Below are 24,499 nucleotides of genomic sequence, written 5' to 3' on the forward strand. Positions count from 1 at the left end.
TTTGCTTCTGTGCTTCAGAGAATTCTATGCAAATTTCTGCCATAGTGCTAACCATACTAAATCAGTAATTACTTGTCTGTCTCCCGTTTTAAGTCAAAATGCATCATGGCAAAGACTGTGTCTGGTTTACTGTGGCCCCTGCTCCTATCACAATGTTCAACATAAACTGTAAACAGAGTGTTTGCTGCTTCTTAAATGAATGAATAGATGAATCCCTAAACTGATGTTGAACTTATTGGCTGTTCTAGCTTCAGGGTAGACAAAGAATAAGGCATTACTCCATTATAACAACTTCCATGAACGTGAGAGCCATTATCACGTTTCCCCCCTTAAATGTCACTGTTTGTGTTCAATAATTCTTGTTTCCTTAATCTTTCCTCATCTGTATTATATTTCTGTACTACTTTTTTGCCCAAGAATAACAGACAGGATTTTCATCAACCAAGAACAACATGAATCAACATTTTGCAGACTGTTGTCAAACAAATGATCTTTACCCCTTTTAGATGTTGATGAGACTTGGGAAAAAAACAACCTACACCCAGAAAGATATGAACACAGATAATGAGACTATCTGCTTGTTAAACATGCTCTCAAACCAAAGTAGTAACAGAAAACATCTTTCAATACAGGGTTCTATAATACTAAGTACAATACCAGAAAAAATCAACAGGAATCCTGGAAAATGGAGATTCAAATAAACTTTAGAAAACAGTCTGAGTAGAGAATAAATAAAATGTGTTTCACCTCCCTCCAACAGACAGGAGCCATGCATAGGGTTATACATATATGTAATAGGGATCGAGTCCTGAGCAGAGAAGGCAGCTATACAAGCACTAATGACTTCATGACTATGACCTGAAGGCCAGTTTAGCTGAGAAACTGATCAACAAATAGCTATTGGTCCCACTCCTATCCACCCATGTCTACCACAATAATCTCCACCCCTCAGAGTGTACAAATCTGGATTCAAATATTTTGCTCTTGTTATATTTAGCTACTATGACTCAGGACCAAAATGAGAAAGAGTCAAAAAACATGTTTTTCTGTTCCTTCACCTATAGAAATCCACCTGGCCTCCAGTAAAGACTTTTATTATAAATATATATAATCAGGCTCATTTATTAGAGTTATCTCTAGCCTAACCTTAGGGTAAGTTCTCCTGGGGAACTACCCCCCACCCAGGGTACACGCAGAAAGTTTGCCTTACACATACAGCCTCATCCTAACTAACTTAGTAGGTTGCACACCTATTTTCTCATCTCACATACAGAGACACACATTTATGGGCACACTGATATGTATATCACAGAGTCCTTCTTGGCCATTGATTCATACAAGAATGGACATGCTTATATATGATACATTTGTATGCAAATATATCCTCTTGCAACCCCATCTCTCACAAAAATCTCTCTCTCTCTGTCTCTCTCTCTCCCTAACACCAGTCAAGATGTCATTAAACAGCTATTTGTTTGAGGCTAGCCCCTAACTCGTGCCTCATTTTCCATAGTGCTGGAATTACAAGTGTGAAAAACCATGGCCTGACTCTAAAGATGTTTCTCTTATTCTTTGTTTTTAATTGGGGGGGGGGTGGCACAGTACTGAGGATTGAACTCCAATCGTCCCTCACCCTAGATAATCACTGTATCTCTCTTGAGTCACACCTCCAGTCATTTGTTTTCATATTTTGCTTCTAAGATAGGGTCCAGTGGACTTTTTCCTAGGTAGTATAAATTCGTGATTCTCCTACCTCTGTTCCCCAAGCAACTAGGTCTTTCTTCCTTCATATTCCTATTGGTTTAGAAATAGTCAAATAATCACTGGTACATAATTAAGAGAGTACCTGTCTTAGCCAACAGAAGTGGGTGACAAGTGAGTGAGTATACAAATGACTGGGAGAAGGTGGCAGCTGAGTGAGAATGGGAGAATGGAAGACAGAATGGCTGAGTAGGAAGGACAAGTAATCAACTGTGATAAGATTCTAGAATATCATATTTTTGAACCTTTACTCTTGTCAAAGCTTTCCTTTGAACATTCTCCAAGCCTCATATCTCTTGTTCTTTGTCAACCTTTAGCTCCCTTGGTCTCAATATCTCTTTGTGTATGTGTGTGCATGTGTGTGTGCATACACCATTTATTTTGCTTTCCCATGACAAAAGCTACTCTAGTTCCAGGTAATCTTTTACAACAACAAAATCCCTGATATGTAAATGTAACTTCCTTTAATAATTATTGTAGTAATGAATTCATGGAAATGTAATGAGAAAAAGAAAATGTACTTGTTTATTCCTTTCAGGAAATCCCTCTATTCCCACTGATTTTCATCAGCTATATTTTTGGCAGGCTATCGGCATGGAAATGTGAGGGCATAACTCTCAAAGAAAATTGTAATAATCACATATGATTTATACAGATGTCACCATAGGGTTAGAGAGTTGGAAAATCTCGCAATCAGAATGAATAGGCACTTAAAATTAAAGACATGCCATACTTTTGCTAACATTCTGGTTTTGAAAATTGTCAGTAGTTCACAGGAGGCATTTTTCAGACTTCTAAAGTGTTCATAATGGCAAGTCTGATTTATATCTACTAAAATGAGAACCAAAGCAAGCTACAGACACTAATGTATTTCCTGCAATAGTATTACAAAGCTAGGTGTGGTAGTGTAGGCCTGTAACCCCAGCAAGCAGAAGGTGAACAAAGGATGATCTTGTGGTTGAGGGAAACCTGGGCTACATAGTGAGTTCCAGGACAACCTGAACTAAAGAATGAAACCCTGTCTCAAAAAAAACCCAGCCTATGTGGTGGTGTACACTTATAGTGAGAGTCATAGGGAGGAGGATCAAGGTCTGAAATTCACCCTAGCAAAAAGCACAAGACCCTGTCTGAAAAAGCAAAAGGTCTAAGAGCATGGTTGTATACTTTCCTATAAACTACAAGGCTCTGAGTTCCAACCCTGGAATCCCCCCCCCCCAAAAAAAAATCCCCACAACCATGACAACTTTATTTATTTTGATTTTTCTTAAATATATACTAGGTGTGCTAGAGCTTAGGAAGATAGATAGATAGATAGATAGATAGATAGATAGATAGATAGATAGATACATACATACATACATACATACATACATGCATGCATGCATACATACATACATACATACATACATACATACATACATACATACATGGATGGATGGATGGATGGATAGAGAGAGAGAGAGAGAGAGAGAGAGAGAACAGTCAGACATAGAAAAAATAGGGGAGGAGAGGGGAGGGGGATAGGTAAGGGAAGGGATAAGGAGTGTCTGCTCTACAGGACACATGATACACTTATGGTGTGTTTAAGTGGACTTGTGGAGTTTCAATTGAGCATTAAAGAATAGATAGAATTTCTAAGTAGGCCAAATGAGGAGCAATAGTGAAAGTGAAAGCTAGGCTCCAATGGCTCACAACTGTACTCCTAACTACTAAGGAGGCTGAGATCTGAGGATCACAGTTCAAAGCTGGCCTGGGCAGGAAAGTCTATGAGACTTTTTATCTCCAATTAACCAGCAAGAAGCCAGAAGTGGAGCTGTGGCTCAAGTGGTGAAGCACTAGCCTTGAACAAAAAAGCTCAGGGACAGTGCTCAGACCCCAAGTTCAAGCCCCAGGACCGGCATAAAATAACAAAATTTAAAAGTGAATGGAGGAGGGCTGGGGATATAGCCTAGTGGCAAGAGTGCCTGCCTCGGATACACGAGGCCCTAGGTTCGATTCCCCAGCACCACATATACAGAAAACGGCCAGAAGCGGCGCTGTGGCTCAAGTGGCAGAGCGCTAGCCTTGAGCGGGAAGAAGCCAGGGACAGTGCTCAGGCCCTGAGTCCAAGGCCCAGGACTGGCCAAAAAAAAAAAAAAAAAGTGAATGGAGGAGGGCTGGGGATATAGCCTAGTGGCAAGAGTGCCTGCCTCGGATACACGAGGCCCTAGGTTCGATTCCCCAGCACCACATATGCAGAAAACGGCCAGAAGCGGCGCTGTGGCTCAAGTGGCAGAGTGCTAGCCTTGAGCGGGAAGAAGCCAGGGACAGTGCTCAGGCCCTGAGTCCAAGGCCCAGGACTGGCAAAAAAAAAAAAAAAAAGTGAATGGAATGTTTAGCAGTCAGGAGACTCACTGGTGTAGATGAAAGTACCATATTTGAGAGCAGTAAGGGAAAACAAAATGAACATCACAGAAATTAAGTTGTACAGATTTAGAACATTAAGTTGAAGTCTATCAGCAATACAGAGCCTCAGAAAGTTGATATGTCTATGAAGCCAGTGTTTATTAATACAATAACATTAGTCTTTTAGAAGAGGAAAAATTCATGTGATTCTGAAAATTCTGGAATGTGAAGCGGTTACAGAAATGTGGCATATATTGTGACTATATATACACACATACAGAGAAAAAGAGTAATAATAGAACAAATAATTACTCAGGCCTTATGGTACAGGAACACCAGTATCCTTTTAAATCAAATAATTAATTGACCAGTGGTAGTTTATTGAAGGATGAGTTTCTTATATCTCAACCCAATAGGTAGACTAAAAAATTAAATAAGATTAAACACTCTCATCTCTTTTGAATATGTGTTAAGGAGACAACATAACTTCTAGTTATTCTGACTTTTCACCTATATTTGTTTACTCTTTGTTGAACATGTAAATCCTAATCCTAATCAGAGAGGTTAGTTCCTAAAAGACAATTTAGTGATACTCACTTGACACTATGTTGGAAATGAATGGGGAGAGGAGTTGGTAGGGGGCGGGTGGATGGGAGAAAATAAGAAAATGAACTCATTACCTTACTTATGTAACTGTAACATCTCTGTACATCACCCTTACAATAAAATTTTTAAAAAAATGAAATTCAAGAGTGAAAAAATAAACATAGAAATAGAAATAAGTACCACCTCAGATACAGACCAGAGTTAACACCCTTGATATAAATATATAGATATATTGCTTAGGGGTACTCACACAGTTACACACACACCACACACACACACACACACACACAACACACACACACACACACACACACACAGCTTCTGCTACTCAGCAATCTTCTTTCTCCTTAGAAAAGACTCAGGTATATGAAGAGAGTCTTAAATGCTTTTCTAATTTAAAATTAATGCAAAGGACACCATACCAAAGTGACCACTCCTTCACAAATGTGCACATGTACACACACACACACACACACACACACACACACAGAATCTCTTTGTCCTTTCTGTCCAAGATGTTCCAGACGATATAACAAACCACACATTTGGAAGTGATTCATATGTTTCTACTCTCCATCCGAATATGAGTGAAAAAGTTTCCATTTAAGTTATAATCAGAATTTTCTGCACATTTCCTTAAAAATTAAAGGGAAACTATTTAAAAATCTGGCCTTTTTCCTCCAAAAATTGCTGCTTAGCTGCAAACTAAAGTATCTTTTGATAAAATAATTTTCTGTTCTTCCCATCTCTGGAGATGACGGCTATAGCTGCATGATGCCAAATGTCTAATCAATCATCCAGTGTTTTCATGTTTTCAAAGAGCTGGTGTTCTGTAGATACAGGCTCACTCTATCCAGTATTTTTGTTATCTTGACAGTACATATGGATACAGAGATTTCTGTTTGGAATATTTCTCAAGGCTAATGCCTTATTATAGTCCTAACACCTGCAAATATTTGGCAGATTGTTCCATCCTGTCCATGTCCTTTACTCTTCCTGCAACCCCACCCCTCATCTTTTGCCATCGTGTAGCTGTAAATCTATATAATATTTCATTTTTTGATGTTTCTGATCATTCAACTACAACCAATAAAATATGCAGTTGCTGGAGCAGAAAGAAAAGTTTTAAATTGCATTTCATGGGATAAACATAGGTCCAAAACGAACTGATAGCGGGCTACAGGAGAAAGGATGGTCAACATCTAGAGTCTGAATTTCTGTTACATTTTTCTCCAAGCAATTCTGTGACTTTAACAAAATAACCTATCAAACCCCATTTGACTAGACCAGATCTAAGGCCTAACAAATTTGATTCTAAGAATTGAGGTCAAAGAGATTATTCCCCTCTTCAGCCTTGATAAAAATGAGTGGGTCACCTTGGGCCTATAAACATTGACTTTTATGTACTTTACATATTAATAGTTGTCAAAAGAAGCATAAAATGTCAGTGTGACTATTCTCAATATTACCTACAGAAGAAAAATGTATCCTATTCTGAGTTCAGCTACCCTTACCACCAACATTTTTACATGAGTTCAAATAAATTTTTCAGAATCCGGAAGAAAGAAAATCTCCACTCCCTTTTTTTCCTCTCCTTCCACATTATCTGTATCTTCTAGCTTGGCTTAGGTGCACAGATCCTATTTGGGAGTGGTAATCTTAGTATTCATTTCAACATTTTATTTTTTCTGGAATCTTTGTTAAATGGCTTCCATCTTAAGGGAAATTAGGCAATGAGAATAAAACAGTTTGGTAGATCTGACACCAATGTGAGATAGGGAGACCTTAAAACTAGTCATTTTGACTTGAACATAAATATTATATGGTACAACATATAGAAATATTATAATAAAGCCCCTTTGTACAATTAACATGCTAAAAAATAGAAAGAATATTATTATGCCACAACAACTTTAGAAAGCTGCCCAACGAAAATAAGTGAGAAAAATGAACCTTCAAGGTGAGGCTTATAGACAAGTTCTTCAGCCTGGAATCCAACAATAGTCAACTTGAGCACAAAATTTGATACTGGGTGAATTTATTACCTCAGTTTAAATTTTTATTTCAGGTATTCTACTATAACTCCCAATACTGCAATGCACTGAAGTTTCTTTTTTAAAGCAGGCTTAGATTCGCCCTGAGTTAAGTGCTTAATAGCAAACTGTAATGACCAATGCAAAACTTTTGTTTCTTTACTGTACTGACTATGCAAACACAAACATACACTAATGTCCTCCACAAAAATCTCATCTGCAAAAATACACTCAGACACCTCCACCCACACCTACACAGTGACACACCCAAGCATATGCAAACCATCACCTATGCTAATTGCAGTACACCTACACAGGTATTAACGTACTTAAAGGAAGAGGTGAAATGATAATAGAAAAGATAATGTGTAAGATGTCACTGACAGGAGAAAGGCTGGTGCTTCTCTGAATGGAATTCCAGTGGATCTGGTCATTTGCCAGCACCCCCAGAATCCACCCGAAATGTATGAATGAAAGCAAGTTTATACAACAAATGAGATGGATCCTAACAAGAGCTTCTGGTGAGCAGATCATGCCTCACAAGAATACTTTGATGTTAACTCACTCGTGACCCATTTTATTAGGGAACTTGCTAACTATATAATTACATATTGCATTGAGTCAGTTATATGAGAGACAGTCCCCAGAATTCTTACCTTCAGTTTCTCAAATCGGTCATTCAGGGAGGCGACCTGATGGTCTCGGTGACGACCCACCAGTTTGCATAAGGCACAGATCAACTGGTCATCAGATACACAGTACATGTTCACTTTCTCATTCTCATGATCCAGGCAGGTGATCCCTCGGAGATGTGTGTCTGGCACTGGTTCCACCAGGCGATGGCTGGTGAAAGGTTTCTTGTTAGGGTGAGTGGCCCGCAGGCAACGGTCACAATAGGAGACCTCACAGGTGATGCACGTTTTCACAGCATCCCTTGGTGGGTCCTGCTCACAGAATTGGCAAGCAATTCGCTCACTAGACATGGTGGAACTGGGCCTATAAGTCCTCTCCCGACGGCTCTCACTTGGTGAATTGGGCCCACTAACCGAAGCCTTCTGGAAGCGATCAATAATGTTCTGCAAGGTCACATTCCTCTTGAGGCCATCCAAGCCCCGGTGGTTCAACGAGATAACATACCGGCATGTAGGACACTGGAAAGCAGTAATAGGTTCAATGGATTCACCAGAGCTGCAGCTTGAGACCAAGATGCGATGGGCACAGCTGAAGCACAAACTATGAGCACAAGGGAGCAGAAGGGGGTCTTCAAACAACTCAAGGCAGATTGGACAGGTCAATTCAGACTCCAGTGTTTCCATCTTTAGTGAAAATAATCCTGCTGAGGCATTAAGAACCACAGAGGCTGGGCTTTCACCTGCAAGGAATACAAAGCAAGAGTCATTAAGCATTTTCAAAGGAAAAGTGGATATAGCATTAATTGTACTCTAACCAATGAAGGCCATATATGCTGGACTCCCTAGGGATGCTAGAGGAATAGAAAAGAGATTTGGGTATTAATCAGGAAGCCTTTCTTCCCCCTTCAAACCTTGTTTTTGACAAATGTTTTAGTTTATTTTCCTGCACTAATAAATAGAATGGAGCGGCCACCTCTGAATCCTAGTTTCCTGATTAACAGTACTATTGCAGCCCTAGGCATTGGTATGGATCATTCTTTCACATATTCTCCACTGGCATCCCTTCTTCTGGATTGTGATGAGATGGAGGCCCTGAAAAATTCTCAATCTCCATTGTCCAACACTTTTCTCTATTTCACTTCAAGGCAAGATATAAGGGCTGCTCCTATTTCACATACAGTAGAAGGAATACAAGGCTATATTTCAAACTAACTCACTACTTCCTGAAATTATTCCATTCTGAAAGTCTGCATAAAAAAGAGAGAGAGCTTAGAAAAATGCAGTTCTCTGTGCAAGATAATAAGTTCTTCTTCAGAGTGTGAACTTAAATTACTTCCTATTACCACATGTGGAAATTTCAGTTCCATCTCATTTCTAGTAAACTGAGTTACTAGAGACAAAAGATGATAGTTTTCACCTTCACTTTCTTCCCTCACCTTCAGAAAACTTTTCATCTCATTGAGCTGAATGGGGAATAATTTCAACTTTTTTTTATTTACTCAACAATACTTTGATCAATGATGAAGTCATGTATTACCTTGTGGCTTCAGCTTGGTGTCATTATTAATTGCCTGCTGAACTTGATAAGTTATGTACCTTTTCATACTTTGTAAGGTACAACAAGACACAAGTCAAGTTCTACATAGAGTTTAGCAGGGCAAGAACCTAGAACTTTACTGATCTGGTAACATTCATTTTAGTGTGCATAAAGACATGGGCTGGGAATGTGGCTTAGTGGTAGAGTACGCCTTGCATGCACAAAGCCCTGGGTTCGATTCCTCAGCACCACTGAAACAGAAAAGGCCAGAAGTGGTGCTGTGATTCAAGTGGTACAGTGCCATCCTTGAGCAAAAAGAAGCCAGGGTCAGTGCTCAGGCCCTGAGTCCAAGCCCCAGGACTGGCAAGCAATAAATAAATAAATAAATAAATAAATAAATAAATAAATAAATAAATAAATAAATAAAACAAGAAAGTAAAAGTCACTAACTGATAAAAGAAAACTAACCACTCAGTCAACCTGTTCACCCATGAAAATTTCTTATTATATACATTATTATTGTGGTGATATATATTATTATAATGGTGATGTGCAGAGGGATTACAGTTACATAAATCGGGTAATCAGTACATTTCTTTTTGAACTGTGTCATTCCTTCCCTAGCTCTCTCCCAGTTTTTCCGTCCTGTCCCCATTCACAAGTTATATACTTCATTTTCAACATAGTGTCTAGTGAAGACCACTGCTGTATTTGTTCACCTTTTGTCCTACCCTTTCTGTGCCCCTACTTACCCTCTCAAAACAGATAAACTTAGAAACAAGACTGAGCTGAACATGCAGATACTTATTGCCATGAGCCTTCCATTAATTAAAATCCATACACATAAATATTGTAAGTTAGACTTAACTAAGAAAAATATGAAACATTGATGGAGAATGTTCATCCTATTTATAGAAAAGAGAAAGGCATCTTTTGATTCTGCGTAGATTTTATTCATCATCTCATTGGCATTAGGAACCCTCATCAGGACTTGAAAGCTTGACTGTAGTATTTGTATTTGTTCAGATATTACCATTTATTAGTGATAGCCTTTTTATGGGATGCATGAAGATGGAGTACAATTATATCCAATGCAAAGTACAATGGATGCACAATCTAAAAGCCATTTCTAAACCAAATATTTGTCTATAAAAGGGAAGGATCTCATTATAAAGCCACAACTCTTATTTTGGAGATTCAAGGGTTTGTATAGCCACTTTTTAAAAAAGTGAGTCATGTAATGTTTATTTTACAATTTATAAGGGCATGTAACATCTATCAGCATTCACCTGCACAGGTGAAAACATTATATATAATGTATCGCATAGAATTGAAAGGGAAAAGTCTAAAAGAGGAAAATTACAACTTTCATTGAAGGCAGGAATACTGCTTTCAAGTTATTTCCTTCTGTGCTCCAATTTAACATGCCCATAACTGAACTTATGCACCACTACTATCGCCACAAAAATAAATCTATCACACTTTCAACTTTCCTTACCTGGTGGATATTATCTCCTAAGCTTAGAAACTTAGGAGTCTCTCATTTATCATTTTAACTACCTGTGTCTTCTAGAACATTCTACTTTATTTCATATATATGTAACTGTAGCTAATTCTGCTCCTCAGGTGCATCAACATTTTTTTTGTGCCTGGGGCTTGAACTCAGGGCCTAGGCGATATCGCTAAGCTCTTTTCATTCACGGCTAGCACTCTACCATTTGCATCACAGCTCTGATTCTTTGTGATTCTGAATCACATTTCTGATTCTTTGGTGGTTAATTGGAGAGATAAGAGTATCATGGACGTTTTTCCCAGGCTGGCTTTGAACCAAGATCCTGAGATTACTTGGATCACAATTAAGAAGCACTATTTCCTATGTTCTGAGTACTGTGATAAACACTTCACACATTTCATTACATTTTTTCAGAAAGCCTGTGAAACAGGTATCATTTCTGTGCTCATTGTATAGTTAGGAAAGTGGAGCTCAGGGCCAATAAATAAATCAGTCAGCTACATACATACCCAGAGAACAGGTCAGTCTAATTCTAGTGCCTGTGTTCTTTCCTCTACACCTTATTTCAATCACCTCACCTTCTTCAGTGAAGTTATCTTGGCTATTTACAAGAGGGTTTCTAAGCAGCAATGTTTCCACTTCTATTTTTGTCTGAATATGCCTACCTCATTCTGAGCCCCTCCAGAACCATATCCCTTCCCTCTAGGCACATCTCCACTTCACACTGCATGTCTATTACTATCTGTTCCAGAGCTGCATGTCTGCATTCTTCAATGTCTGTGGTGGAAGCTACCTGGGCTGTTTAGAAGCATCGGTGAAAGACATGTTTATGTGTTGAAAACTACACAAAATCAAGAAGAGTGCCATAGATCTACTGTTTTAGGAAGGTGTCATATGCATCCTTTTATATAGAGAAAAAAATCCCTTCAATTCTGCCTGAAGCCTAAAAAATGTTCCCCAAGTCAGTGTGATGCTTGAACTTCGGTATAAAATTAAGCATGGGAAAACATGCTATGGATCAGGATTGCCTTAGGTAAGGTCAAAATAAGGGATTTCTGAACCTTCTGGAATGTGGTATGAATTTTATATGTGTTGACTATAGGGAAAGGGTCCACTATAGCTTTCTCAAAAGGATCTTTGACAGAAAAGTAAGTACAAGTGTTTTAAAGTAACCCATTCAACTGATTTCAGCTCCATATAAAATAATATAAGATGACTTCAGTCTATTGTTTATTGTGAGCAATTTTTCTGTACTGTTTCTATTATGTTCTGTTTTGTTAACATACAGTAACTGCCTTAGCCAATTTGGGAGAGCTGAATACTTTTTTTTCCAACTTCTGACATTTGTTTACTCATCTCTCAGTTATGAGGTCTCCTTGTTCTGATTACTCCTGATGTTTCATTGTCTTTTAAAGCATACTCTGTTTTCTCAGCTTCCATGATTATCTAAGCACCTTTATAATACTGTCATCAAAAACATTATTGTAAAGGTGATGTACAGAGAGATTAAAGTTACATAAGTCAAGTAATGAGTAAATTTCTTTTTTTTTTTTTGGCCAGTCCTGGGCCTTGGACTCAGGGCCTGAGCACTGTCCCTGGCTTCTTTTTGCTCAAGGCTAGCACTCTGCCACTTGAGCCACAGCGCCACTTCTGGCCGTTTTCTATATATGTGGTGCTGGGGAATCGAACCCAGGGCTTCATGTATATAAGGCAGGTGCTCTTGCCACTAGCCCATATTCCCAGCCCATGAGTAAATTTCTTTTTGAACAGTGTCACCCCTCTCTCATTTTCTCCCAGTTTTTTCCCTCCTGACACCCCTCCCCCCAAGTTGTGCAGTTCATTTCCAACATAGTGTCTAGTGAGTAGCACTGCTGTTTTAGTTCACCATTTGTCCAATTTTCTAAAAAGTACCTACAAGCTTTTTAGGTAGTGTCTTGCTGTGCAGCCTAGGCTGGTAGGTACCAGCATGACAAAAAGTAACTTGTCCAGAGTCACACTTGTTTGTGAGTAGCAAAGCTAATATTAAAACTTAAACCACCAGAAATAATCTCATATATTTATGGTCAACATACTTTGGACAAGGATTTCAAGATCGTTCGATAGGGAAAGAACAATCTCAACAAATACAGCTGAACAATTTTATCTCCACATACAAAACATATAAAACTTAATTCAAGCCAGGCATAGTGGTTCATACCTATAATCCCAGCACTTGAGAAGCTGAGACAGAAGAATTGAGAATTCATTGGAACCCTTGACTATATATATAGCAAGAAGTTGCACAGTGAGGCTTTCTCAAACTATCAATTCAAAAAGGCTCAATTATCTAAACATAAGGGCTGTAACTATAAAACACTTGGAAAGAAAGAAGTGTGAATCTTCATAAACTTACATTAGGCACAGTTTCTTAGATAGCACCAAAAACACATAAACAACCAGCCTGACAAAATAAGTACCAGGAAATGGATACTTGGCAAGAGGGTAGGTCTGGGCCAAGAGTACAAGAATGAAGAAGAGGGGGAAAATGCAGGCTAGAATTCATTGTATATACCACAGAAGTGAGAAATATAAGGGAAGGGATTGTGAAGGGGTGAAGGTGTTGAAGTGGTAACACAGGCCAAGATGCATTGTACACATAAACTGCTTTGTTAAGTGGTAAAAATTTCAATACAGAACCTAAAATTAAGATAAGTTAAGGAAGGGGCGGGTTGGGAAGTGAGTGAGAATGTTGAAAGGGACAACATGGATCAAGATGCACTGTATTCATAAACTACTTTGTTGAATGGAAACTCCTTTGTACAACTACGGAAAGATAAAATATTTAAAAGAAAGAAAAAATAGAATTTCATCAAACATAACCTTTAGTGCTACAAATTGCACTATCAACAAAGACAACTCACAGAGAGAAAAGATTTGTAATTCCTATCTGAAAAAGGTCTGAGTAGCTAGAAATGTGCAGAATTCATAACTCAACGGGAAAAAGACAAATAACCCAATTTAAAATGGGCAAAATAAGTAAGGCATGGCAATTCATAGCTGTAATCCTAGCATTTGGGAGGCTGAGACAAGAGAATCACAAATCTGAGGCTAGCCAGCAACACCCTGTCTCAAGGAAAAAAGTTTGACATGTTGAATTGAACCCCTTTGTACAACTACTTAAAGATAATTTTTAATTTTTTAATAAAAAGACAATAAAAGACAAATTATTTCAGTAGACATTTCTCAAAAAAAGATATACAACTATCTTTAAGCACATAAAAAAATATCCAACATTGGCCAGGCACTGGTGGCACATGCCTGTAATCCTAGCTACTCATGAGTCTGAGATGTGAGGATCATAGTTTGAAGCCAGCCAGGCAGAAAAGTCTAACACTTTTATCTCCAATTAACCACCAGAAAACCACAGAATGGAGCTATGGCTCAAGTAGTAGAGTACCTTGAGCAACAAAGCACAGGGGCAGTGCCCTGGCCCAGAGTTCAAGCCCCAGGACCAGCATACATACACACATACATACACACAATATCATCATTAGCCATACTCCTACAACACAGCTAGCTATAATAAAACAAAGTGAACAAACAAACACCAGGAAGTAGCACATATCAGCCAAGATGTGGAGAAATTAAAACTCTCATCCAAGGCTGGTAGAAATGTAAAATGGTACATCAGCTTCAGGAAATAGTTGGCACTTCCTCAAAATGGTATATGTGAAATACCATATAAACAAGCAATTCCACTCCTAGATATACAGCCAAAAGGACTGAAATGTGCTTATCCAAAAACTTGCATATAAATGTTCATAGCAGCAGTCTTGGTAGCTGCCAAAAGGGAAACAACCCGTCTATAAACTGATAAACTAGATAAACAAAATGTGGTTTGTCTATACAAAAGAAGACTATTTGGCTATTAAAAGAAATGAAAAATGGGGGCCAGGCATGATGGAAGGTGTGACATTCACCAGGAAGCACTGCATTCATAATCTGATGTATGGAATTATAATCTCAATGTATAATCACTTTATAACAAAATTTTAAAAATATATAAAAAGGTAAGAGGAGCTGGGGGCTGGTGGCTCATGCCTATAATCCTAGCTACTCTGGAGGCTGAGACCAGGCAGGAAAGTCAATGAGATTCTTATCTCCAATAAACCATCAAAAAGCTGTGAGTGGAGCTGTGGCACGAGTGGTAGAGCACTAACCTTGAGCACAAAACTTCAGGGACAGTGCACAAGCCCTCAGTTCAAATCCCAGAACCAGCACAAAAAAAGTACAAAAAAGTAAAAGGAATTAAGTACTGGCACATACTGCAACATGGAGGCATGTGCACACACTCAATATTTTTTTCAAATTATTTCATCACTAACACATAGTAAAATATGTATTTATGATTTGCATTATTTATGTATTTGCATTATTGTTTCTATATGGCTAATCTTCACTCTATACTCCTCTTCAGGCTGAGGCTTATGAAAAAAAGTTGAGAAAAACTATCAGTGAGCTATGTGACTGGGTAGAAATACAAAAGAAAGGTTTCAATGAAAGTGATTAAGATTTTTTTTAAATAGTGCATTCTACTCTTATAAGAGGCAAGACTGATTTCAGCATTGCTCTCTAAATCCAGAATTAGCTAACTCTGATCAAGAGAGAAATCGTGCACTGCATTTGGCAGAATCTATTATTTCAAATGCTATTCGAACATAATTAAATGTCCACTTATTTCAATAACTGATATTCTATTTTGTTTTCCTCTTCTAGGTTTTCTGAGTGTAGTGCTTGGCATTCACTATCTCCCTAAGGAGCTCTAGTCTCCCTTTCTTCCCAGAAAAAAATCCATGCATGTGAAACTAAGTGTGACCTTTAGACTGTAGATTGAGAATTGAATGGATTTGGAGTTGCATTGTTTTAATTAATATAAAATAAATATTTTCAGGATATTAACATTAATCTCCCATGAGATATTCCTTAAGATCTTAAAAACTCTCCCCCTTCCTTGAGGGATGAGCAAACAAGTCTTGGCTTAGTATACTGTTTTTTCAACTGTAAACATTTTTCAAGTTAGACTAGAATCACTGGATCGCCTTAAGATGTGGTCTAGATCTGACATCCTATTAATATAGATCTCTTGCTATCTATTGCTACATATTAAGGACACCTTAGATTTTTGTAAACTAACTCCTAAAAACTCAAGTCTTATTTATTATTGTAGCTAGAAGTTACTAAGTGATGGGCAGCATCACCAAAGGAACTCATCATAAGCAAATTGTACAGCTTTCCCTTGGCTGAGCCAAGGTGCTAAAGTACAGTAAATGGTTTTGCCTGCTGTACCCCAAGGAAGGAAGATACGATGAATGTTCCAGTGGACAACTATAGGAGAGGAGGGCACCTGCAATTATAAACTAATGAGAACACTTTTTGGAAGTGAAAAAGAAGACAATCAAATCCAAGAATACTTCAGTTGCCCAAGGGCTTTGTGAAGTTCAAATTAGAGCTCATTTGGTGCAGGATGGGAATATGGCCTAGTGGGAGAGTGGTTGCCTCATATGTATGAAGCCCTGAGTTTGATTCCTCAGCACCACATATATAGAAAAAGCTGGAAGTTGCGCTGTGGCTCAAGTGGTAGAGTGCTAGCTTTGAGCAAAAAGAAGCCAGGAACAGTGCCCAGGCCCTGAGTTCAGGACTGGCAAAAAACAAAACAAACAAAAAAGGATCATTTGGGATCATAAAAGTCAATCATTACAATAGTATTCTCATCCTGTATGATAAGGATTGAAAACAGATACTCAGGAAAGGGGGCTCAGTGGTCAGTAATGAATATTGGTAATCACCTTGTTCTTGTATAGTACTTTATACTTTACAAATGGTATCAGAACCATTATCTATTTTTATTCTCATAATAGAACCTGATTGTAGCCCTGGATCTTAACCAAATGAGCTACACAGTTTTGGTAAGACATTTAAAGTTTTGAGATCTCAGCTTACTCATGTATTGGATTAAAAGTACCTGCCCCACACATCTCATAGGTTCTTGTGGAGATCAGATAAGAAAAAAGAAACAAAATTATTCATCTGTTTAACAAATACATTTGTAACCTAAGTGGTTTAGCAAAATATCATTTGTCACAGGATTTGTAATCTGTTTCACAATACAAAGATGATCAACATGAAGTATACTTTTTTTTAATCTGAAAAATCTGGAAATATACTTCAAACACATGGGTGACATAATAGAGAATAATCATACTTTTCCATCAGATTTCTGGAAGACCATGGTTCTGACTGTGATATTCCTTTTAAAAAAAAATGTAAGACAGAGTCTTGCTATATATCCCAGGCTGGCCTCAAACTTTAACTTCATAGTGCTAGGATTACAGGCATATACCACTATGACCAGTTTCACTGTGGCATTTTTTATGCTCATGTATCTTCTCTCTTAGGAAGACCTGTCCCTTAACTCTTAAGCTTTCATCACACACCTCAGTAATCACTGGTGGTTGATTACAGACTGGCAGAAAAAGACAGAGCCACTTCCTGCCTAATTGGTTACTAAAGCCTACTACTGGGGGCTGGGAATATGGCCTAGTGGTAAAGTGCTCGCCTCATATACATGAAGCCCTGGGTTCGATTACTCAGCACCACATATATGGAAAAAGCTGGAAGTGGCACTGTGGCTCAATTGGTAGAGTGCTATCCTTGAGCAAAAAGAAGCCAGGGATAGTGCTCAGGCCCTGAGTTCAGGCCCCAGGACTGGCAAAAAAAAAAACCTACTACTTAATATTTTATAGTACATGATATTTTCCTTTCAATATTTAGCACCTAAATCCACCCTTTTGGGTATTTTTATACAGTGTAGTAATCATAAACATTAAAGTGAATACCAAAAATAAAATACTCTGCTACAATGCTAAAAATTAAGTAACCAAGAAACAGATTTGTCAAGGTAACATCATTGACAGAAATCCTAAGTACAATTCACAACACCTTCATCTTAAATTACATGACACTGACAAGCTTGTAAGGGTGGGGAACAAATGGAGAACAAAAGCTGCTATACCAATTCAGCATTTTGTTTTGTTTTCTGTTGGTCCTGGGGGCTGAACTTGGGGCCCTAGTGCTGTCCCTGAGCTTTTTTGTTCAAAGGTAGCACTCTACCACTTGAGCCACAGCTCCTCTTCCAGCTTTTTACTGGTTAGAGGTAAGAGTCTCACAAGACTTTCCTGCCTGGGCTGGCATTGAACCATCATCCTCAGATTTCAGCTGAGTATCTAGGCATACAGTATCTGAGTATCTAGGTTTACAGGCATGAGCCACTGACACCAGGCTCCAATTCAGTTTTTTTGTCTATTATAGCTAGGACTACTTTTCCCAACCTCTGTTTCCTAATGAAATTATCTGTGAATTTTTAAGTGTTCTGTGGTCTAGCTGGATGGACAGAGGCCTATTTGAAATCAAGCTTCTGCTCTCAAGGGAACCACATGGATCCTAGCAACATTGAACAAAGGGCTATAGACAAAGTGTTCCAGAACTCTCGACCTTAAACCATTTTTATATCTCTGAACCATATATATTCATGCACTTTGGTGTCCCAAATTAGCATTATCTGTCATGCCTATGTACTATTTTTCTACTACAATAAATTCCAAACATTGAAAGTTTACATTTCAGAAGGATTTTACCTTATATAATGGATTTGTTATCAGATCATCTGGTCTTAGTAAGAAAATGATTGAGGAGAGCCAAGGGATGCTATTCATGAACCAGAGGTATCTGACTTGCAGAAAAGAGGCTGAGACAAAGCCTGAGGTCAGGTACTCAGAGCACTGCAGTGATGATACTTTGATAACCCACTTAGGATGAACCAACATTCTAGTGTGTATTCAGGTGAATCTCACATGCAGAAGGGAACAATGGGGAGTTGGCATATTACTCAAAATCTCACTACTGCCTATATTGTCAATTATATCCTATATGTAGGAGTCTTGCCAGCTTGTAGGATTTCTAAGGAAGAATGCAGAATCTGGGAGATTATCAAAACTGTTATATGCCTGTAGGTCAGTAGGAAGAAGATGCGCTGAGAAAGAGATATAAAAAGCTACAGACCAGAGACTTGTATAGCATACAGAAAACCCTCAGTATAAAAATTCTTAGAGGGGATAAGGAAGAAAAGTTGACCAGCAGGCTGTATCGGGGTGGGGAAGGGGTAACTGAAGTTGGAATTTCTTGTATCAGCATTACTCAAGTGATCTGCTTACTTGATAGTGTGATCCAACACATTAATTGAAAAACATTTTTCTAATCTCTTCTATACATTGCTCGGTGATGAACACATTTTTTTATATTGCTATTGTTGTTTTGACAGATCTGAAACACAAACATTCACACAATACTACCTTGGTACCAAAGTTTCACTCACCAAAATGTGAACAATTTTAAACCCTCCTGAACTATGGTACATCAAGTATAAAATGTCAAGTTTTGATGATTCAAGGTTCCAAGTCAAGACATCCAGCTTCAAAAAGGAGGAGCCTCATAAATACAAACTCTCATTTTTCTCTTTCACACAGAAAAAAAGGACAAACGTATGCAAAAAGGAAATGGAGCAACCTTGGGCCTCCTACAGTAGCTTAATCCCACTGCCTAATACCCTGGAATTTACCAAAATCTATGACAGACACACAAGGCCAAACAGGTACCTCTAAGAAGAGTCATTTAAGACATAATGGTGAGTGGCAGCCCTGTCTTCACCTTTTTAGGGTTCTATATCCCTGTTGAGAAAGAAAAAGCTCCAAGAGGAGAATGAAGAAATAGCATTCTCTCTTCTTCATCAAGCCAGTGAGGTTTGCTGATAGACATACTCCTGTAGTTTCTTTCTCAGTTGTGGTGTCAGCAGGTTTTATGGGAGGAGGAATGAAGGAATCAACAGGCTTGTTACCCAGTGCAAGATTTGGATGCAATTATGAGACGCCACTGGCACTACTTTAACATCTGCAAGTTAGAGCACGTTGCTCTGTTCTGAGGAGAGATTAAGTAAACCAATTTATCTAAATCAATTTACACTGTTCATATGATATGTTTGTGAAGCAACCAAGTCTCTCTGGTTTGTAGCAGTACTTCCCTGATGTGGCCTTGCAAGGTACAACATGCTAGATGAGAATTTTAGTAGTCATGAAAGTAAATTGGAGGGGCCAAACCAGCCCTTCAAGTCTTTAGCCTCTACCCCTGCCTGATACAGCAACTCGTGACCTAATCCTAGAGTTGCAGGTATGGAGTCTATCCTCAAAAAATCCTGAAGCCACAATACTGGACCAAGTCTAGGGCCTCAGCCCAGCCAGCAGAAGACTGTACATTATAAGTGCTTACAGACACACTGCTACTAGATAAGATGTTCATCATGCTGACATAGCTAGGCCTAAAATTATCTATTCCACTTTTCATTAGAAATCAACTCACTTCCCCCACACAGGCTAAAAAAATGGGTGAGGTTATGTATTCAAATGAGGCTGACTCAGATCGTTAGGTTAGAGTACAAGTGACATAATTCAAAACTTAAAATCCTCACCATTGTTCTCTGTCTACTTGTATATACATTTCCATTCAGTGGCACATACGTTGGGGGATAAACAGACTCAAGAACTAAATACAATGATTGATTTGGATCCCAAGAGGAACAATAATAGCAAATTAAGATTTTCATAAACCTATTTACGCCCAGTCAATTCCGTCACCCAATAAAAGGTAAATGAAGTGCTTTCTTTGAAAAAATATAATGCTAAGGGTTTGTAGAATCCTTTCATCTTCAAAGAACCAAGCTAATAGTCACAATACTCAGTACACAATATTAAGCCTTTTATACAAGTGTACCAACTATGAAAGAAAGGTCATCGGGATGTCCCAAGGCCATAAAGCCAATGTAGCATCATATTTGGGATGAACTCTCTGATCTTCTTGGCTCCTAACCTGTATTTCAACCACATAAATCAAATTGTGAGGAACAATCAGGAGAAATCTAATTTCCATTTTATATCTGCATTAAGTTAATTGATTGGGCAAGAATATATAAAAAGGCTCCTTTTCCCTCAGGGCTGTGAATGAAGAGGAGGTAGAAAAGATAGGTTAGGGATAATCATCTAGGGTAGAGCTAAAGCTACTCAAACAGAAGAAAAGTAAGGGAGGAGAACTCCCTATTTGGCAACCCCCTTCTACTGGAACATTGCCGGGGAACTGACTCAAGTACTGGGAGGGAACACAATGGGGTTAAAGGCAGCCTTTCTGGCCCAACTTGAGAATGAGATGAGTTAATGTCTCCCGTATTTGTCTATTTACAGTTTTCAACATATTCCTTCCTAAGTACACCTTCCCAGGAACACACAACATTCACTATTCACCAGCCTCACACTCCAAGATCCTCAAAAAGGCAACGTGGCTGGGAATCCAGAAGCTGTTTAGCTGCAAGTATACAGGTTGATTGGGGAAAGCCTGGGACGGGGGTGGGGGGTGGGGGGTGGAGGGGTGGGGTGGGGGGGGGAGATTCTGATGGGAGATTTGGTGGGCCGAGTACATGCTATGAGGCAGGCAGGAAGAAGGGGAGTAGTGGTGAAGGCGGGTAGAGGAGTGTGGAATTGAGACAGAAAGGAGAGAGAGAAACAGAGACAGAGAAAGTGATTAGCCAAACCACCCCAGGATCCCAATTTCCTGCTCTAAGAAGAAATAAATGCCTCCAAAAACGTGTTGTACACGAATTGCGAAGTACCCCAAAGCCGATCATCACCCATATTACTAAAAGTCTGCTCCGCCGTCATTTACTTAATTCTTACGAGTCAGAAATGGAAAAAAAAAATCCCACCTTTCCCTGATTCCGTCGCAGTGTGTCCTGTGGACATCTGTAAGTTTTCCCTCTCCCCCTCAGAGCTGCTTTCGCAGCTAGGCCAGAAATAAGGAACCACCCCGCCGGAGACTTGAGGATCGCTCCCCCAGCAAAAAAGGGATTAAGTTTTGCCGGGCCTCCCCACCGGCAGGGTGTCCACCGCATCGCCCGCTGCTGCCAGCTGCGCCAGCTCTGCCATCGCTGGGCAGACGGCCGATTGAGGGGCACCGCCCGAGCCGAGGAGGACGCTGCTGGTGGCGAGAGCGTGGGAAGGTGGCTGTGTCCTTTCTCAGACTTGCACCCCGGCGCCCGAAGAGCTGCTCGACTGCCCGCGCCTGGCTTGGCCCGGCCGCACTGGAGGCCTTGGGCTGCCCCCGCGCGGCACACGCCAGGGCAAACTCCGACCCAAGAGGGCATCGGCAGGATCCCGGGCCCCAAAGGCGTGACCGAGAACGAGGGCCCGATTGGGGCCCCTACTGCCTCCGCCTTGAGCCTGGCGATTCCCGTCACCCCTTCCCGCCGAGTCCGAGTGCCCTCAGCCAAAGCCGGCCCCAGCGGCACCTGAAGAGCAGCTGGAGCCGGGGCCGAGCCGTGTGCGGGAGGCAACGCTGGAGCCCCAGGGCCGCGGCGAGGGGGCGCATTTTACCCATAGCATTCCCGGGTGCCAGCCATCTCCTACGCGCGCCTGGGAGCGCGGGGCGCTCGCCGGCCTCCGCAGCAAGCTGGCTCTGGCTCCAGAGCGAGCTCCCGGGCCGCCGTCGCTGCCGCCGCCGCCGCCGCCGCCGCCACCACCACTCTAGGCCGCCGCCCGCCTTCAACGCCGCAGCCGCCGCCGCCGCCGCCGCTGCCGCGGAGCCACCGAGATCCGCGCGCCCCTCAGGGGACAGCACGGTGACTGCGACGCTGCCACCACTGGGTCTCTCGGGCTAAACTTAAAGAGTTTTCACCCCTCTGTCCAGAGGCAGCACCATGACACCACGGCAGCACCACACTGTCATTTCCGCCGCCGCAGAGGAAAAAAAAAAAGGCAATCCCTTCGAAAGGGGGAGGGAAGGTATGGAGTGGGGGCAAACGGGCTGAGGCTGACACCCAGAGGGAGCACTGGGAGGGGCCCCGGCAGAAGGGGCGCGGGGCCACCTAGGCGAGCTCACCTTCCGCCGCCCCCGCCCCTCCCAGCTCCCCCAGCCCCTCCTCTGGAGGCGCGTTTACGCGTTTTCTCCCCTGGCAGGAGTGACCGGTGAAACCTGAGCGAGCAAAGGCAGTGGGTGGGTGGGGTTCGGGTTACTACTGTACCTACCAGCTGATTCCAGCAGCCTTTTCTCCAGCGCCCTGTCATCTTGAGCGAGACACACGGCGAGCAAGCGGGCGTGTGTGTGTATGTGTGTGCGCGCGCGCGTGTGTGTATGTGTGTGAGAGAGTGAGAGTGAAAGAGAGAGAGCGAGCACACAGGATATGTGTGAAATACAGAAAGAAGACAGACTATAGCCAAACTCTTCTCCCACGGCCACTGTCACCCCAGTGGCCCTCCAAGCCCCCAGATTAGAACCAGGAAAAGGTCGTTGCAGCTGCCAAGGAGAAGAGTGTGCCTGGCTCCTCCGCACAGGTCCTCCTGATGTAGCCACTCTATGTAAAGTTGACTACAGAGTACAACAAAAATAGTAGAGGATTCAGAAAAAGGCAGACAATTGAAGGAAACCCAACCCCTCTTTCTTTTGACAAAGGGGGAATGATTATGTTCTGTTGGGCATTGGACAGAAGTTGTGTAGATGGATTAAAGCTATCAAAGGGGTTTTTCTTTTGAAACTTCAGATCCTTGATTGGCAAAACAAGAGGGTCATTACCAAGAGGACAATGGGCAGATGCTAGCTATCCAGGTATTCAATGTCCCTAATAAGCTGATTGGTCCATTTGGAAACCAGGAACCTCCCATTGGTCTGAAGTCAGCCTTCCTGCTGGCCTGTCATTGGCTCAGAGACCACTGCCTGACTCACAAGGTAGATGGGAGAAGGAAAAGGAAGCTCTAGAGGAGACTTTGTCTCTAACACTAAGCAAAAGGGGAGAAGAAGAAAGAAACCAGAAAGCAATCCCTCTCACAGGGATTCAGTTACTGTGCATGGGAACAAATCCAGAAAAATTAAGGTAGCTCTGGGTGTATCCTGTCCGGCAACCAATACCAATCAGCCAACACCCGTGTTAAACAATGTACTGCAGAGTACTGAGGTGGAAAACGAAGGCAAAATCACTACCAGACTACCATGATGAAAGTCCAACCTTAAGACAAGTGAAAGTTAATGAGTCACACCAAAACCACATTCAACAAAAGCAAAAGTGGACAAATGGAACTGCATAAAACTTAAAAATGTCTGCACAGCAAAAAATATAATCAACCGAGTAAAAAGACAACCTGCAGAATGGGAGAAAATATTTGCAAAGCATATATATGATCAGGAGTTAACACTCAAACTATGTGAAGAATATCTACACCTCAACAACAAACCAGTTGTATTTAAAAGTGAGCAAAGGACTCCAATAGACATTTCTCCAAAGATTTTTAAATGACCAGTAACTAGATAATAAGATGCTCAATAATCATTAGGAAAATGCAACTCAAAACATGATAGGATAGCCACAATTTTTAAAAATGATAAGTTATTAACAAGTTTGTGGAGAAACTGGCCCATGCTCACTGTAGTAAAATGATGCAGCCACTAAGCAAGCAACTATAAAATGGTATAGCCACTATGGATAAGAGTATGGAGGTTCCTCAAAGATTTAAATAGAACTACCATAAAATCTAGCAAGCCCATTTATGGGTATGTATCCAAAGGGAATGAAATCAGTATATAAAAGAGACCTTCACCTTCCCATGTTTATGAAGCACTCTTCAACAATAGACAAGAAATCAAAACCATCTAAATGCCCTTCCACTAAATACTGGATTAAAACAATGTACGCACATATAATTGAGTACTATATTCAGCCCTTGAAAAAAAAGAAAATCCTGTCACATGTTACTACATTCATGAACTCATTATATTAACTATAATAAATCAGGCACAAAAGAAAAAATAGTGCTTTATTGTACACATATGAGAAATCTTTGGGGCTTGGGGGAGGTAAGGGAATAGGTGTTTAGTGAATGTAGAGTTTCAGTCAATGAGGATGGAGGGG

The 24,499-nt window shown here is 40.5% G+C and overlaps 1 protein-coding gene and 1 long non-coding RNA gene across 5 annotated transcripts in view; both read right to left on the bottom strand.

Annotated features, from left to right (window-relative positions):
* The window catches only part of Mid2 (midline 2), a 99,112-nt gene extending 76,367 nt beyond the window's left edge, over nucleotides 1-22,745 (bottom strand). The window contains exons 1-2 of one of the 4 annotated variants that reach the window (XM_048335750.1): nucleotides 22,626-22,745; nucleotides 7,442-8,157 (exon numbers count right to left, since the gene is read on the bottom strand). In XM_048335750.1, the coding sequence (XP_048191707.1) occupies nucleotides 7,442-8,101 (660 nt within the window). In that variant the 5' untranslated portion in view covers nucleotides 8,102-8,157; nucleotides 22,626-22,745. Of the gene's footprint in view, nucleotides 1-7,441; nucleotides 8,158-21,889; nucleotides 22,530-22,625 lie in introns of those variants that run through there. The other 3 variants (XM_048335749.1, XM_048335747.1, XM_048335748.1) reach the window with 3 other exon arrangements.
* On the bottom strand, nucleotides 16,657-17,353 carry LOC125343372. The gene is made up of 2 exons (XR_007209320.1): nucleotides 17,229-17,353; nucleotides 16,657-17,017 (listed from the first exon to the last, which is right to left on the bottom strand). It is a non-coding gene; the product is annotated as an uncharacterized LOC125343372 (long non-coding RNA).
* Nucleotides 22,746-24,499: the final 1,754 nt, after the last annotated feature.

The sequence above is a fragment of the Perognathus longimembris genome, chromosome 28 (assembly GCF_023159225.1).
Source record: "Perognathus longimembris pacificus isolate PPM17 chromosome 28, ASM2315922v1, whole genome shotgun sequence".
Classification (NCBI taxonomy): Eukaryota; Metazoa; Chordata; class Mammalia; order Rodentia; family Heteromyidae; genus Perognathus; species Perognathus longimembris.